At 36.1% G+C, this 17205-nt stretch overlaps 1 protein-coding gene across 1 annotated transcript in view; it reads left to right on the top strand.

Annotated features, from left to right (window-relative positions):
- Nucleotides 1–307: 307 nt before the first annotated feature.
- The window catches only part of Adi1 (acireductone dioxygenase 1), a 75246-nt gene continuing 58348 nt past the window's right edge, over nucleotides 308–17205 (top strand). The window contains exons 1-2 of the mRNA XM_081755588.1: nucleotides 308–520; nucleotides 12971–13132. Of these exons, the coding sequence (XP_081611714.1) occupies nucleotides 13010–13132 (123 nt within the window). The 5' untranslated portion in view covers nucleotides 308–520; nucleotides 12971–13009. The remainder of the gene's footprint in view (nucleotides 521–12970; nucleotides 13133–17205) is intronic.

The raw sequence follows: 17205 nt of genomic DNA, 5'->3' as shown, positions 1-17205 counted from the left end.
CGCTGCATTTGCCACTAAATCGAAGCAACTAGGCCGAATCAGATCGATGGATGTGTTCAATTATTTCAACCACAGAAAATAGAACGTCTTTCAGTTCAGTTGCCAGTCGATTAGTCGCCTTCGATCAACAAGCGATTAAGTTGAAGTCCGGATTACACGGTCGATTAAGTTGAAAGTGACGTCAATTCAACTGAATCGAACGCAAATCGACTAAGTGTAAACGCCCCATTTGAGATACACATTTGACCATTTTGCCTTAGTAGCACATATGACTAGCGAGCCGGTGCACCTACCTATTTGACCGATAATGGTCTACGACAAGACAAGATCAGCTGTTCAGCACATGAACACTGAAATTATAACCAATGAAAAACTAATTCTCAAAAACACTGTAGCATAGTTGATAAGTGATAATGTAGTTGCTATCAAACAGACTGAAGTGCAAAGAATTCTAATAGTTAGAATCTAGTGCAGCTTACCAAGGGAGCAAAAAATAAATAAATACGAGAGTATATAAAGGGTAAGGAAATTTATTGGTGGCAGTTTTTAAACACGTCTTTCATAGTGTAGAATTACAAGTACAGTAAATTTATTGTTTTTAGGGTATGAATACATTCTGTAAGATGTGATCGAAGCAAAACCTCTGTTTCCGATGGTGATCAACCATATGGCAGCATTTTATATTCGTTCAAAGAGAACTTTCTGGAAGCATGTTGATTTAATCGTCATCACAGAAGTATTTGCGGTTAATGAAAGGTCACTTGACGGGAATTAGTAGCCTTACGATTTTCTCATATATTTGAAACTTACATCTCATACAATGACCAAAATATGAAATTCAATTGGGATAGTTTTGGAACTGGTGTGCCAAAATCAAGTAAAAATCACCATGTTTAATGAAGAAATGAGTTGATGTTACGAAGGGGGCAGTTACCAAGTACTAGCCTAACCTAACCTACCGTAGCCAATAGAAAATATAGGAAGAAAGTACGAATTTTAAGCAAAGAATTCTGGTCCCCCAAATCCAAATATCCTAACCTGACCTAAACCATCCAAAGATACAGAATATGGCAAGAACACGAAATTTAATCAAAATATTCTCGTCCCCCAAATCTAAAAATATGCCAATTCAATGGAAGCGCGTATAAATTTCCGTCTTTGATTAGAAACTTTGTTGTCATTTTCATGAGGTGCCAGCACAAAGACAATTGTACAAAGATAAAGTAATGTATTTCTGTTGACGCATTTGCATTTGTGGGGCCTATATTCCGGGTGTAGGACATAAGCTCACCGGCAGTCTTATATAACAGGGGCGGACAAAAGCTCACCGATAGCAAAATTAAGCTCCCTTGAGGACTTGTAATAATAGTCAAAGGCAGTGACAATAAGTAATTGTTTTATTCTTAATAAATAAAATAATAAAGAAATGAATTTTTGATGAGTATTGGTCTGCAAGTACAATGACAGCCTTAAGACTTGAACTCTGCAACATTCACAATATTTTATTCTGATGTCTGATAACTCATATATGACATTAGTTACATAGGCAGTGACAATAAGCAATGAATCTGAACCGGTTCCCGCAATTATAATTAGTTCCCAAGAACGAAAGACATAAAACAACGTGCCCTGCGGGGCTCTAACCCGCCTTCACTCGCTGACGCTCGCTTGGCAATAATATGTATTGACAGTATACTGCCTTGCCCAAAGTAAAGAGTTATTTTCACGGAATATTGAAATTTAGGCTTTGGCTACTTCGTAAGCGGAAAATGGAACTACTACCTTAAATGACTTATCAGGTATTAAAAAACAATAATAATAATAATAAGGACATTGGAAAGTTGCGTTGTATTAAAGGTGGGCAGACCTTGAGGAACTTGTAACAAAATACCCTGGACATTAAAATCTATCCTTTGACTACAATTACAAATAGGCATAATAACTCAGTAGAAAGTAGAGCTACTAATGTTGTATAGCAGTTATCAGATATTAGAATAAAATAGGAATGTTGGAAGTTTAATGTGTTAAGCATGGGCAATAGTAGGCCGAATTTTCGTCCTGGAAATTCATCAGCGCATTAAAATAATTTCATGATTAGGCATGAATACTTACATAATAGAATTTGCTTACTAACAGGATTCGTGATTCTGGTTTGTGACTTTTTTAAAAAAAATATATATATATATTATTACGAATTCATCATTAGGCCTTGCTTCTCACAAGTAAACCTTACGTTTGGGTGAATCGAGTTGCTGACTGAGACACATATGAGAAAGTAGTACTAAATGTGGTCAGTATTTCAGTGAAGTTTTAGGTGCGAAGCTCCAGGGGTTTAGGAGATACAGCTACCAGAACATCACATGGAAGTACAGAATAGTCTTCATACAGTTGGAGGTAAAAGCTCTGTAAGGCCCCTTGTAACGACAAAAGATGAATAACAAATATATGGGTACATATTAGGACTAGGAGGAAGTCATATAGTAAGGGTATACCTAACGGCGGCCATCTTGAAATCCGCCATTTTGAATTAAGGTTAAGTTTTTAAAATAGGAATAGGGTTATGTGATACATGATTTAAGGCGCAAATTTAATCAGAAGAACAATGGTGACGTTAATTTTGATTTACGCGCAATTGGTAAAAAGTTACAGGGAAATTAAATATTGTTGCTTCATATGTATTAGTCCTTTACCGCACCTTGTAAATTTTGTGTTAATGATAATAATTAAATAAAAAGCAGATGGATAAATATTAGGTCTATGGTAAGAGTTACCTTGATGACGGCCATGTTCAAATCCGCCATTTTGAATCAGACAAAAATTTTAAACAAAATGCATAACCTTATTAATAGCAAATTTTACCATAACTCCAACGGTATAACCATTGTTGCTTTATCATTAACCAGCACAAAATTAAATGGATCGCTCCTTACGACTACTGCTTTGACGGAATTGTTAACGACAAATGTGTCAAGTGTAACTCGATTGCCTTTGTCAGGTGTGCTCACTGTGAGCAGAGCATTTGTGCAAGTCATGCACTCTTTTCTGAACTACATATTGATTGTACTAATTGAGGACTTTTCTGGAAGAAAGACCCAAGTTCAATTATGACTCAATTCCACTTTGGTCGTTTTTCCTTAAATTAGCAAATTGTTTATGCGATAACAAGTCCTGGTTAATGATAAAGCAAAAATGGTTATACCGTTGGATTTATGGTAAAATTTGCTATTAATAAGGTGTCACTGTTATGCGTTTTGTTTAAAACTTTTGTCTGATTCAAAATGGCGGATTTGAACATGGCCGTCATCAAGGCAACTCTTACCATAGACCTAATATTTATCCACCTGCTTTTTATTTAATTATTATCATTAACACAAAATTTACAAGGTACGGTAAAGGACTAATACATATGAAGCAACAATATTTAATTTCCCTGTAACTTTTTACCAATTGCGCGTAAATCAAAATTAACGTCACCATTGTTCTTCTGATTAAATTTGCGCCTTAAATCATGTATCACATAACCCTATTCCTATTTTAAAAACTTAACCTTAATTCAAAATGGCGAATTTCAAGATGGCCGCCGTTAGGTATACCCTTACTATATGACTTCCTCCTAGTCCTAATATGTACCCATATATTTGTTATTCATCTTTTGTCGTTACAAGGGGCCTTACAGAGCTTTTACCTCCAACTGTATGAAGACTATTCTGTACTTCCATGTGATGTTCTGGTAGCTGTATCTCCTAAACCCCTGGAGCTTCGCACTTAAAACTTCACTGAAATACTGACCACATTTAGTACTACTTTCTCATATGTGTCTCAGTCAGCAACTCGATTCACCCAAACGTAAGGTTTACTTGTCAGTGCTGTCGTCGTGTTTGCAGACCAACACTGAGAGAAATATCTTTCTTATTTACTAAGGCTTTTTGGGTTCATAAGTAATTGTTTTGTTCTTAATAAATAAAATAATAAAGAAATGAATTTGTGATGAGTATTGGTCTGCAAGTACAATGACAGCCTTAAGACTTGAACTCTGCAACATTCACAATATTTTATTCTGATGTCTGATAACTCATATATGACATTAGTTACTTTCTATTGACATTAGTTACTTTCTCTTACTTTCTATTAGTTACATAGCCTACTTTCTATTGAGAAGGTAGGCCTACTAGTAGTCAAAGCACGGTTTTAAATATCTGGAGCATTTTGATCTAGATTTTAATACCTCTTCATACCTATCATACGTTTTTCTAAAGGAAAACGAAATATATCTGAGTTACTTTCAGCCATAGTGAAAAAAGAACATAACAAGGAGATACCCTTTCACCAAAATTTCGTTTACCGATATATCTGTGATGCAAGATTTCCAGCACTGAAAGTTTCAGCAAAGGGGAGGGGGTTGGATTGTTTTCTTCAGTAAAGAAAGTAGTATTTTTTGTTTGTCCAAATGTTTTCAATTTATATTTTAATATTCAAAATTTACTTCATATTAATATTCAAAGTCTGGTTTTCATTTTTGTCATATTTTCCATTGCTTTTTTTATTTTATTTAGGTTTATTTTCCTTTGCAATTAAATTAGTTAACGTATAAATGTATTAAGTTATCATTATTGTATTCTTTATTGCATTAATTATCTTATAATACAATTATATTATTAGCGGTGAGCTTATGTCCGGGGGGCTTTTGTCGGCTTTTGCATTAATAAAGGTGAGCTCATGTCCGGTGAGTTTATGTCCGCGACTCATATTCCGCAGACGGTCCCGGGTTCGATCCCAGCCCCCGCCAAGTGAACTTTGTGGTGGACAAACACCGTGCTCGTGGGTTTTCTCGGGGTTCTCCCGTTTCCTCCCACTTTCTTCATTCCACCATTTCACTCATCTCTCATCATCACCGTCTCCTTTAGCCTAACCGGCATAACCGTGGGACGTAAAACTTAAGGATTTCATTTCATATTCCGCAGACGTGAGCCAGGTTGTTTGACTTAACAAATTGCTTCATAATATAAATTCGTAACTTTCGGTACTCCTATATACTTACGTTATATTATGTCCTGACTACAGATAAACTTCGTGAAAACTTAGTGCTATCCCATTTTATAGGAGCATAAATGTTTAAAATCTATGAAAAAAATACATATTACTTGATTTCACAATAGGGTTGTAAAAGTATTTTAATATGGATAAACTTTACAATACACGCTCCAGCTGCGCATCGGTATACCTATGGCCGCTTTAACAAGGTATAGTGGAGTAGGGTAGGATAGAGTAGAGTAAGAAAGAGATAAGTAGAATAGGGGTAGGAACGGGTTTGCTTAAGGTTGGGGGAGTTTCATCCACTTTCATAAAATTTATAGTGTATTTTCTCGTTTCTGAATAAGTATACCAGCTGGAGCGGGCATTGTAAAATTAACCCCAGAATAGTCGGGATTTTACCTCTCATATAATAAGGTAGAAAGACGACATCCAAAATGTGCTCTTTAGCACATAGTACTCCACAAGGAAGACTTAATGATGTGAAGACAGTGTAGAAAGTGGTCGTGGAAGTGCCTCAAAACTGTGCCACAGTCAAATTTTTTCCACAATCCTACCCACCGTCGCTAACGCGCCACCTCGCGGGACCCCCTACTGTACCCCTGATCTGACTCGATTAGCTAGCATTCATGCTTTTTAGAGGCTGCTGAGCACAGTTTGTTGTTTGTTTCGTATTTTATACACTGTAGTTTATGTGAGATTTGTTCATACACTGTTTACACTATCCTCCTAAGACAAGCTCCACCCATTAATGCAACTGTTCTCTTAGTTAATGATTTCTAAAGCAGCAAGAGTATATTTCCTGCTAAGAGAAGTTCATATTTCAATAATGTAAGTGTGGCCCCATAAGATTGGATAACACGAAGAGCTTAACCTAAACGTAAAAGGTATAAATACAGCGTACGAATATATATACCGTAAAATTGGGCACAGTGGGCAACTAACCTGTGGCATGTTGTCACTAAAATGGACGAATTACATCTGAATCAACACAGGGATGTAGTAGGTGGGCCCATGCTGGATTGCATCCGTAGGAAGCAGGCGTGTCATCAACGGTGATTATGCGCGTAAACGAGAATGTTGCAAAAGACTAATATTAAAATTAAACGGTCCACGGTAAATAACACTAGAAGTATACCATTTCACTACACTGCTCTGTATCTCCTGTAAATTTTGCAGGACTTCTGGTTCACATCTGCAGAATAAAACCCCTCCCTGATGCACAGTTTTTACAATACGGCTGTATAATAATAATAATAATAATAATGACTACAAAATCAAATATCGTAATGCATACCAGGGTCTTACAGTTCATTTCACTTACGGTTTTACGTTCATAATACAAAAACTATCACCGTAAGAGTTGAAATGAAATGTTACCGGGCCAAATATAGCACGGTGTAGATATGAATCATTCCACGTCAGATCATCCAGCAAAATGTCTTTTTATAACCCACCATCTCCGATTATCATGAAACTTCTGTCACTTGTTAGTAGTACAAGGGTCATAACCAATATGAAGTTTTCCTCCTTAGACTAAATAGCTTTGGAGTTAGAGGCAATCAAAGTTTAGAAAAATACCACATGTACACAGCTTCCGAGATTCTGGTTTGAGACTGTACTCTAGGTTGAACATGTTATAGCTCAAGAGCTAACAAACATAGCTACGTGAATTTTTTTCAGAGAAGTACCAAAGTTTGTAGATTTCAGAAAAAAAATATTTCATCAAGATAACGAACTCCTATTATTGTTTTAAAATAAATGAGTGTTATAACTTACATTTTCATGGAGCGAAACGAATTATCACTAAACAAAAGTTATGATGAAAGGTACAGGTGTTTTGGTCGTAATTTGTCTTCAGCTAAACGTAAAGCTCTGCTCTAAAGAATTATGAAAGAAAAACATTAGGATTTTGGGTACATGTTAATATTATTAATAAATGTTATAAATTTATGAATTGTTCAATTATATATAATGCTTGAACTGTGGTACAGTGGGCAAAGTATCACAAAGATTACTCTCAAACTAGGATAGGAGATGCCCAAGTATACAACATACAACATAACCGGGCACTTACTTCTTATAAAAATAAATAAATGCAAGGAGTCACTGAACTCACTACTTCCTTATTTTGAAAAGCAAGTTTTACATGTTCAACGCAAATTAATATGGCTGCTAAAGTAGATAGATATGTGAGGTGCTTAGTAATACATATGCACATATAGGCAACGTGGTGAACACTGTTACCACCTTAAGGGTATATTTGCATTAATTCAGACATCCTACGACACCTACTACTTTTAGACGTTTGGGAAATTTGGTACTTGATACATTGTATTTCTACACTTTACTGATCATGAAGACAAGTTATTACAAACAGAAGGAACCAATTTCTTATTAACCCTGTCGTGCGTGATTTTCTGTAAAATTAATTTTGTTATGAAAATTTTTCTGGAGGTAGCTTTTGGTGTATTGAAGGTATTCCGTTGTGAAGAAAGATTTTCTTTCCATTATTGTTACATATATCTAATATATATTTTCTGTCCCGTGTAGTGAACATGATGCACATACAATGATTATAGTCTATAGAGATACACGTGTCAGATTGCGTTTCGTTTGGGCCACCATCGCTTTCTTCATCTACGTTTCAACTGGAACTAGAAGAATGTTCTGAAATCTCGTCTTGATCTGGTTCCCATGTTCCATCATCAATATCGCTATCGTCTGAACCATTTGGAAACTCATCAATGATTGCGTGGTTCTCTCTCCGATTATCCGGATTGGTCTGTAAATACACAAAGGCGAAAGAACTATGTTAAGCAATAAAATAGAAACTGTAATGGCAAGTAATGTATAACACATGTGATAACTGCATAAATTCTTAATGAAATGTAATAAAGTAGAACAGATAAAAAAGGACCAAGGATAGAAGGATATAAGTACGAGGTTAACGGCCAGATCGTAGGTTGAATGTACCATCCCAGTATTTGCCTGAATTAAACCTTGGAAAACCTTAGTTAGGATTGTCAAGGTCGTGGATTCAATTCCAGCTACCCAGAATCTTGATTGACGTTTTTTCCAGTTTTCCTGTCATACTAGTCAAATGTAAGAATGGTACATTCAAGTTAGTCCCTTTCCAACACCTTCCCCCATCCTTTCCTCTTTCCTATCCCGGCCTGAGCCTTTTAATTGTGTATTTTGGGTATCCCATAAGTCACTGGTAAAGATGGGTTATCATTGGAAGTCTCTTATCACCGGTACTCGGTAACATCGTGTTAAACCATTTCAAAACTAAGAGTTTAGAAAATTTTGAACTAAAATTTATTAATTATTTCAGTTTTGCAGATGACAAAATGATGGTGGTGTACAAAAACGAAGATCAGCTGAATCATCTTCTAGGCATATAGGGAATATTAGCAATAGAATAAAATTTATGATTGAAAAAGAAAGGATTCTATGATTTTTTTGGATGTTACTTTTTGCAGAAAATTTAATAAATTCCAATCTAAAATATACAGGAAACCTTTAATAAACATATATTCGTAAAAAGCAGTTCAGAGCACTCATGTCAGACAAGAGCTAAGATATGGATTAACATGTTCGTGTGGGCTTTTAGGTTGGTAATACTTTAAGAACATTTTGGAAGAAAAACTGAATAGAATATTAAATCTAGGATCTATTAATGGGTACAGTTCTCTTATGATGGAAACATGGAAATGAAGAGCCTAATGCATTTTTAAGATGAGCGGAAAATGGATCAGAAGAGATTCATAAACGATGTACCCCGTGAGTCTTATTTCCTTTGTATCCGGGAATATCGAACAAACTGAAGAAAAATGGAAAAAAAGACAGTCTTAAAGTTAGTTTCAAGTCCCGCAGAAGCTTAGAAAAATCTTTTAGCCAACACAGAAATTATTTTGTGGACACAATTAGCCTAAGCAGTATATATCAAGCTTATTGCGCTTGTGACGCCTCCTATATTGGAATGGCGTAAAGAAATATTATCACTAGATTAAAGGGACACGCTAGAGATATAGTGTCTTTCGAGAACAAAGAAGCTGTTTCGGGCCTATCTAAACATCTATAAACTGCAAGACACCCAGTACAAAAGATGGATTCGTTACATCTTGTAATGGGGAAGGGCCGTAGAGTGAAAAATAAACTAATTATTATGCAGATTAAATTAAAATGTAAATAAATTTGAATATGCTAATCTTGAAATGCTAATGTTCTGAGAAATATGTAAATAACTAGCTAAGTCGGTAGAGCTTTTAAGTTAAATTTTGGTAGAGCAAAATATGTAATATGGAAAGATAAAGTGATTTAATGAACAAAATGGAAGTAATTTAGGATAGCATTTCAAATCAAAAGAGAGACTCTAAATTACAGGTCTACGTGTTTCCCCAGGTGGTTAGAGGCAATACTAATTCTCACTCACACAACAACACTTGGTTGTGGGAGACCGTATTTTACCAGACACTGACAACTCCAGGGCAGCTGAAAAGAAAGATGATAAAATCACACTGATCACATACCTCGTAAGACTTCCTGTGGAGAATGATGTGCACACGAAATTCATTGGATAAGCTTTTAATGAGGTGTAATAACACACGCAACAACACTTTACACTGTGACTAAAAAAAAAAAAAAAAAAAATCAATTTTGAACTTTTCACAATTGTTTCGCCGAAATGTTTAATTTCAAACTAAGATCTTATTTGTTTATATTAAATGTTCGTACACGATTCAGCGCATCTTCAGTGTTTCTCCTCTTCTCCTGGATGTCCTCCTGGTCGTCTTCTTGATCCTTGCCGTTCGCTCTACTATCTTCCCATTAGCAGAACGTAGGTCCCACGGAGGTCATGTTTTCTTCCACATTAAACATGACAATACTCTGCTTCCCTCCTGGTTCGCCTCCGGTTGAATATTCAGAGAACAATTCTCTGGATCTTGTGCCTGCAGTGGAACGGGATCTCGGCACAGGTTGTTTCGCCTAACCTAACGCGATCCAGTCTGTTAGGTGGCTATTGCACGACTATCTAACTTCATCACCGTAATAGTAAAAGGAAGATGACACTATAGGGTTCGCTTAACAGATTATTATATCCTGCTCATATTTTATAAATGTTTGCACACCACTGTCCTGTACTTAACGCACACAGTTGCGAAGTTCGTTGCGCAGGATTAAGAACGAGAGATAATATATATACACATTTTACGATGAATATCTGAACTAGGATAAATATTCAATATATATATGGTTTTAGTGTAAGTATTTACAAAATGTTTGCGTACATAGCTCATATCATGAGCTTAAATGTTCGTAGCTAACACTGTCTGTTAGTATAACAGAGTCACAAATTCCTCTGTACGTCAAGAGCCGAATTTCTCTATACGAGCGTACGAAGAGTGATACCTCTCTTCCGATCACAAGACACGAATTGCCTTTCTTTCCCTTGCCTCCTTGGTTTTGTCAAAACCACCTTCCACGCAAAAAGCTGGGCTCGCTTCACAGTTTTTGCGAGTCTTATGACGGGGTGAAGTGGGGAAGGAAAGGGGTTGCTTACAGAGTTCATTGTCCCCTCTGACCTGAATTTGCACTTTCACTGTTTCTGATCTTCATCATTTAAAATTGTTAATAGATACTCGCAAACTGATGTATCCACAGTATAGCTGAAATGTCCAGCTTTAGAATGATGCATAGCACTACACTAATCATGTTCTTATTAACCATGTATTTTACGTTTTTCTCACTAAAATTGTTTAATTTTCAGCTGAGAGCACACGCTGCTCTCATGCAGACCTGACGGTCCTGACATCTAGCGGGATTTCTCCGCGACCACTCACCTGTGTGAGGGGTTGCTATGTGAAGTTGTCATATTTTTATTGTTTTTGTTAAATTAAAATGTTCGTCAACATACCACACACGAAAATTAACACCTATATACAATAAAACAGCTTATTTGCAAGTGTGACATGCTGTCATATCTTTAAAACATAGAAATTTTACATTTTCTCACATGTTGGTGCAGTTTTTCTCCTCAGGACGTCGCCTGCCATGATACACGGTGTTTACGCTCTTACATCTATCATGCATTCCTTCCATGGAGTACTGCCGGACTTACCGTCCTGTACTCAAATAAGCCTTTTTTGATACGACACAAAAATAACACCATACAGCGACTAACCTAAGTTATATTCTACCCTAACGAAATACCAAGAAAATCTTTACAATATTAAAAGAATTACTTGTGGAAGTAAAATTATCTACAGGGGTGAAGGATTCTACATGGAATGCTCCGTTCCTCGGTTTTGCTCAGGTGAGGTGAGGGGAGCTGCGAAATCCTAGGTCTGGTTCTGGCTGGTCGAATTTCTGTTGGAAGTGACGCTAGCTGCTCAAAAAGTGTTACTTCTGGCCAACTTCTAAAATTATCACACCTCTTTGTAATCGAAGTTTCGCATGTATTTACGAACTCCAGCAAGCAAACTTAAACAATGGCTGCACCCGACTTGGAGTCTACATGTCACATCGTCTCTGACCATAGTAATTTTCCCATATGTATCTATCGCAGGCTTATGCACCCTGAAGATTCATCCATATTCTCTTCTTTCTGAAAATTATAGTTAGCAACCCTGGACCAGCTGCACTTAACTCTTGGGTGTTCTTTTCCTTGAGACAAAGAATCTCCCAACTTTTCTTCTTCTTCTTTTTTTCTTCTTGTGTGCTGGGTTTATGCGATGTACCGTCCAGCTTCCTAAGATTTCCAAAGCATTGCTTTCTGCACATATTATTCTCAATCGAGGTGTTTAATTCAACTTCTGTCTTGATTTAATCCTTCCCATGACATTTATATTACACACATAATAATAATAATAATAATAATAATAATAATAAACACAAAAATGAAATAAACTATACACAATTACTCCCACAACTAATCCTTTACTTATTCTATCCTAAAATGCAAATTAATATACGGAAAATATCTGTAAAATATGTAAATTTGAAGCAAAAATAATTATATGCATAGCACGATTTTAATATATTTACATAGGCTAATGTATGTACGTTACAATCTGACTACCAATAACATTTAAAGAACTTAAGCTAATTATATTTGTACTAGAAAGCTACTTTTGAACACCTAAAAAGAAAATTTTGGGATACGATTATTAAAAATTACATAAGTAAAAGCAAAAATTTAGACTGCAAATACTGTTAATTTGTTTTAAAAAACATACAGGAGCACCAATTGGGGATTACATTTGTACATAAATTGGCAGCAGTGTTGAATATGGTAGCATTTTACATACAGGATTTAAAATTACGGAGTGTTCGAAGATACACGCAATGTAGATCACAGGACTAGATATTAATAAAAGCACACCGAATAGGTAGCATTTTGGGTTACTGCACTAACTATTATAATATTAAAAATTTGTCTTCTTTTACACCATTGTTTCTTATATCATAAACATGTAAATAACAACATAGACGATATTCTTAGCCCCGAAATAGAGTACCACTGGGACATACTGGAAATATTAGCTAGAAATTCATTAAAAAAAGAAAAAGAACATTACTCAGATTAGTTTTTGATATATATTATGTGTTCTGTGCGCTCAATTACCAACTCTGGCCATAGATACCGAAAGACCAGAAATTTAATTGCTAATTATAGTCCTTAAATATATAAAGAAAAAAATAACACTTATTAATATCCCAATGATCTTAATCTTGGGAGCAAGCCGTTGAAAATGTGGAAACAAGCACTCTTTTAACCAATTACAGGCTGAATACATATCTTAGGGAAGTCTGATGAATTAAAAAAGCGCAACTGAAACTTAAACTTGCTGTAACAATTACAGTACGTGCATTCTTGACCGACAGTTTAGATTAACAGATTCATTATAAATAATTTTGTATTGCTTTGTTTCAGATCAAATTGAAAGAAGCACGTCCTATTCTTGGAGCAAAAATGGTGCAAGCTTGGTATATGGATGATTCCAACGAAGACCAGAGATTGGAACATCACCGCAACCCTCCAGAGTATGTGTCACTAGAGGACTTGTTTAAGTTAACAGGAGTTGAATATTTTAAGGTATATGTTTTCAATGCTTAATGTATTTCTGTTAATAGTGTACAATATTACCAGTTGCGCCCTGGGATTGTGTGCTCGCCGAGGGACGTCATCCCTCAAAACTTGAAGAGCTAAATGGCCTTAGATGCCGAAAGCCCAGAAATCTAAATCCTAACCTAACCTCAAAATGTATGTATAGGTCTTGCACCCCCCCCCCCCCCTCATATTCCACTTCAGTACAGCGGCATCTGTCACCCCCCATATTCTACTTCAGTCCACCACTTCAGTACAGCGGCATCTGCACCAACAGTAAGTAAATGAATAAAATGTTTGGTCGTAGTTGCTCACACCTTTTATACAGTACATTTCAATTTTTCTCCTTAAGCTGAACTTGTTTGAATTTCACACATGTTAAAGATTTCGGTTAGTTTTTCAATATTACTTTCGTATTTCCTGTAAAATCTGCATTTACATCTATATAAGGCTTGGATAAGAAATAACTTTACTGGCAACCCTCTCAGTAGTATACTTGGAGCAAAGGAGAGTGCATGCGCGGAGAACAACCTTGATCCTTCGAGAAGAGAATGATATATATATATATATATATATATATGAATTGCCGCTTTCAGTTGGGAGTAGTCTATGAGCAGCAATTGAAGAGAGATATGCCGAAAGAATGGCAAATGTAAAAATTGAGCAGCACATTAACTTAAAATTCCTTGTGAAACAAAGAAATCACCGGGTGAGTGAATGTGTGTAATTGTTGCAGGATGTGTATGGTGATAGTACGATATGATGTGATATTTTTTTTAAAACTTTTCTCGAAGTTTCTGTTTCCGTGGCCCTGTCTGATTCGATATAATAGAATTTGAAATAGAGATGAATTAAGGAACAAAAGAAAACAAGAAAACCCTTTTGTTAAACATTTACAATTATATATATATATATATATATATATATACACAGACGATTGCCCCCCACAGACGAGGAACCTTTTTATTTTATATATATAAATAAAACGTGGCGTGTTGTTTGCCACAATATTTGCATTCCGATCTTTCACATCTCATTATCGTGAAAATTCACACACACCTGGAGTAAAAGGAAGGATTGCCAGGCACCTCTGTTTTTTATCCTCTGGAACAAGTGGTAAATGTTCTCGCCTTTATAACGAGAGATGTCTCATTAGACTCGTTGTTGAAAGATAACATTAAGCCCCAAACAGATCATCATGAATATCGCAATAGCTTAGTAAATTGATAGCCCTAGAATTGCATTTGCTTTCTTAATGGAGTTTTAATATAATCTCCTGTTATATAATGTTGTGTTTTTCGTTATCATGCCACGCGAGTAAGAAATTGGGTTTTATATACTTAAGAAAAATGAAATGAAATATTCAATTTTACGTCACACGATTATGTTATGTAAGCTAAAGAATATGGTAATGATGAGAATAAATGAAAAATTGTGTAATAAAGAAAGTGGGAGGAAACAGAAGAAAACTCACGCACACGGTATTTGTCCACCACAAAACCCACTTCGCGCGAGGAAATTCTGAGTGCCTTGTAAAGTTCAGGAAACACAAATGATTTCAATTTATAAATTTCATTGTGAAAATCCGAGAAAGTAGCTGCACACAGACTGACTTATACACTTACTACTCTTTAACAAAATTATAACTAAAGTAATCAGAATAGATTGTAATTAATTTCATGATTGCGTCACCGTCATCCAAAGTGCTTACTCTGAGACTTACTTAAAAAGTTAAGCAAATATTTCTCATTCCTGCATACTGAGAATCCACCTGAGATACAATCTTGTGTACGATTACATAAAAAAGCCAATATTTTAAATTGTTTTTTGACTCTTCTGGTAGTGGTTCAGTATCAAATGAGTTATCTTTCGATTCCGGGATTCAACTTCTTACATTTATATAGTCTAAATTTTACCTTCAAACGTCCGAGAGAATTAATGGTTGTAACTTAGATAAATGTAATCTGCCCGTTTACTTCTGCCATAGGTTTTATTGTCTCAAATCGTACACAGAGCTCCCTTGTGGCTATGTGAATAGCGTACACGCCTTTGGCGTGGGAGACCCGGGTTCGATTACACTGTTCAACAACGAAAATGTAAATTGAACAAAACCAGCTAATTCTTATTGATTTTGTGGTGCTGATCACGAATTTGAAAGTTATGTTCGAATATTAGCTCAACTTTTCGTTTTACAGGCATGTCTAATAATAACGCTTTAAAAATAAATATATTCGCTTCGTTTGGGGTAAAATGTTACACTGATCCGGCAACACTGGAGAAACTATATGAACGCTTGGTTTCATTGTGTTCCTTATCTCAGTAGTGTTCTGCTATTGTTAGAAAAGGCAGGTTTAGTGCAATTATCAGCGTTTTGGGTGTGACGTTTGTGTAGCGCAGGACATAAAAATACAACTACGAGTACGCAAAAATACTGGTATTTCGAATGTATATTTTTAAATAGTTGTCGAAACTATTTCAAGTGACATTTTGAGGATTTCAATAAACAAAAATGCCGCGAAATTGTGTAAACAGTGCGGATAGCTTCTGCTACGTGTGTGGGGAAGTGACATTTTCTTCACAAAAGCAGACTATAGCACCACTAATAAGAAAAGCCTATCAATATTACTTTGGTTGTAAAATTGGAGACCAAGATAAATCTTGGGCACCCCACATTGTGTGTAACACTTGTGCCAGCAATCTAAGAAATTGGATTAATGGGAAGGGGCGCTCAATGCCTTTTGCAGTGCCCATGATTTGGAGGGAGCCAAGCGACCACATCAGAGACTGTTATTTTTGTATGGTTCCTTCCGTCAACAAGGGAATTTCCACGAAGAAGAAGCGGGCCTTGATCTATCCTAACATTCCTTCTGCAATGCGCCCTGTTCCACATGGAGAAGGACTACCTGTTCCTGACCCACCTAAAGAATACGATCTTTTTTCTGATGATGATCAAGAAGTTGAAGCTCCTGAATCAAGTACTTCGAAGGACCCTACGTTTGTTGTAGAAGAACCTCCATGTGAACCACATAGACTTACTCAAGAGGATCTAAGTGATCTAATCAGAGACTTGGACCTCTCGAAAAGCAAAGCCAAAATTTTAGCGTCACGCTTAAAGCAATGGAATTTATTGCAGGAAAAATTAAATATTTCAATGTATCGGAATAGGGAGATGTTCACTTCATTTTTTACTATGGAAGACACACTTGTGGCATGTACAGATGTAAATGGCCTCATGAGGGCACTTAAAATTAATTACGAACCTACGGAGTGGAGGCTCTTTATAGATTCGTCCAAGGTGAGTTTAAAGGCAGTGCTTTTACATATTGGAAATGAACTTCCTTCAATTCCTGTAGGTTACGCAGTTCATATGAAGGAATCTTATGAAAACTTGAAACGTTTACTTCAAGCCATTAAATATTACGATTTTCAGTGGCTCATTTGTGGTGACCTTAAAGTAATAGCACTGTTGCTAGGTATGCAGTTAGGGTATACAAAATATTGTTGCTTTATATGTGAATGGGACAGTAGAGATCATGGATCTCATTACCGCAAAAGTGATTGGAGTACCAGAGAAACTCTTCAGCCGGGAGTGAAAAATGTGCAGCATGAACCACTGGTAGATCGTAATCGAATTTTGCTTCCCCCTCTACATATTAAATTAGGTCTTATGAAAAGTTTTGTTAAGAGCATGAACCAAGAGGATGAGGCCTATAAGTACATAAGAGGACAATTCCCTCGATTAAGTGATGCCAAAGTTAAAGAGGGTGTTTTCATAGGGCCACAGATTAGGCAACTCTTCAAAGATCACAAGTTCGACGAAATTCTCCAAGGTGAGGAGAAAGCTGCGTGGGAAAGCTTGAAGAGTGTTTGTTTACAGTTCTTGGGAAGACACCGAGTAACAAATTACAAACAACTGGTAGCAAAGTTGTTATTGTGCTACGAAATCTTGGTTGCAATATGTCTCTGAAACTCCACTTTCTTCATTCACATCTAGACTTCTTTCCCGAAGATTGTGGAGCAGTAAGTGACGAACATGGTGAGCGTTTCCATCAAGATATTGC

The sequence above is a fragment of the Thermobia domestica genome, chromosome 4 (assembly GCF_964235325.1).
Source record: "Thermobia domestica chromosome 4, izTheDome1.hap1.1, whole genome shotgun sequence".
In the NCBI taxonomy this organism is placed as follows: domain Eukaryota; kingdom Metazoa; phylum Arthropoda; class Insecta; order Zygentoma; family Lepismatidae; genus Thermobia; species Thermobia domestica.
The sequence above is the reverse complement of the archived record's forward strand: the minus strand, read 5'-3'. Positions and strand labels throughout refer to the sequence as shown.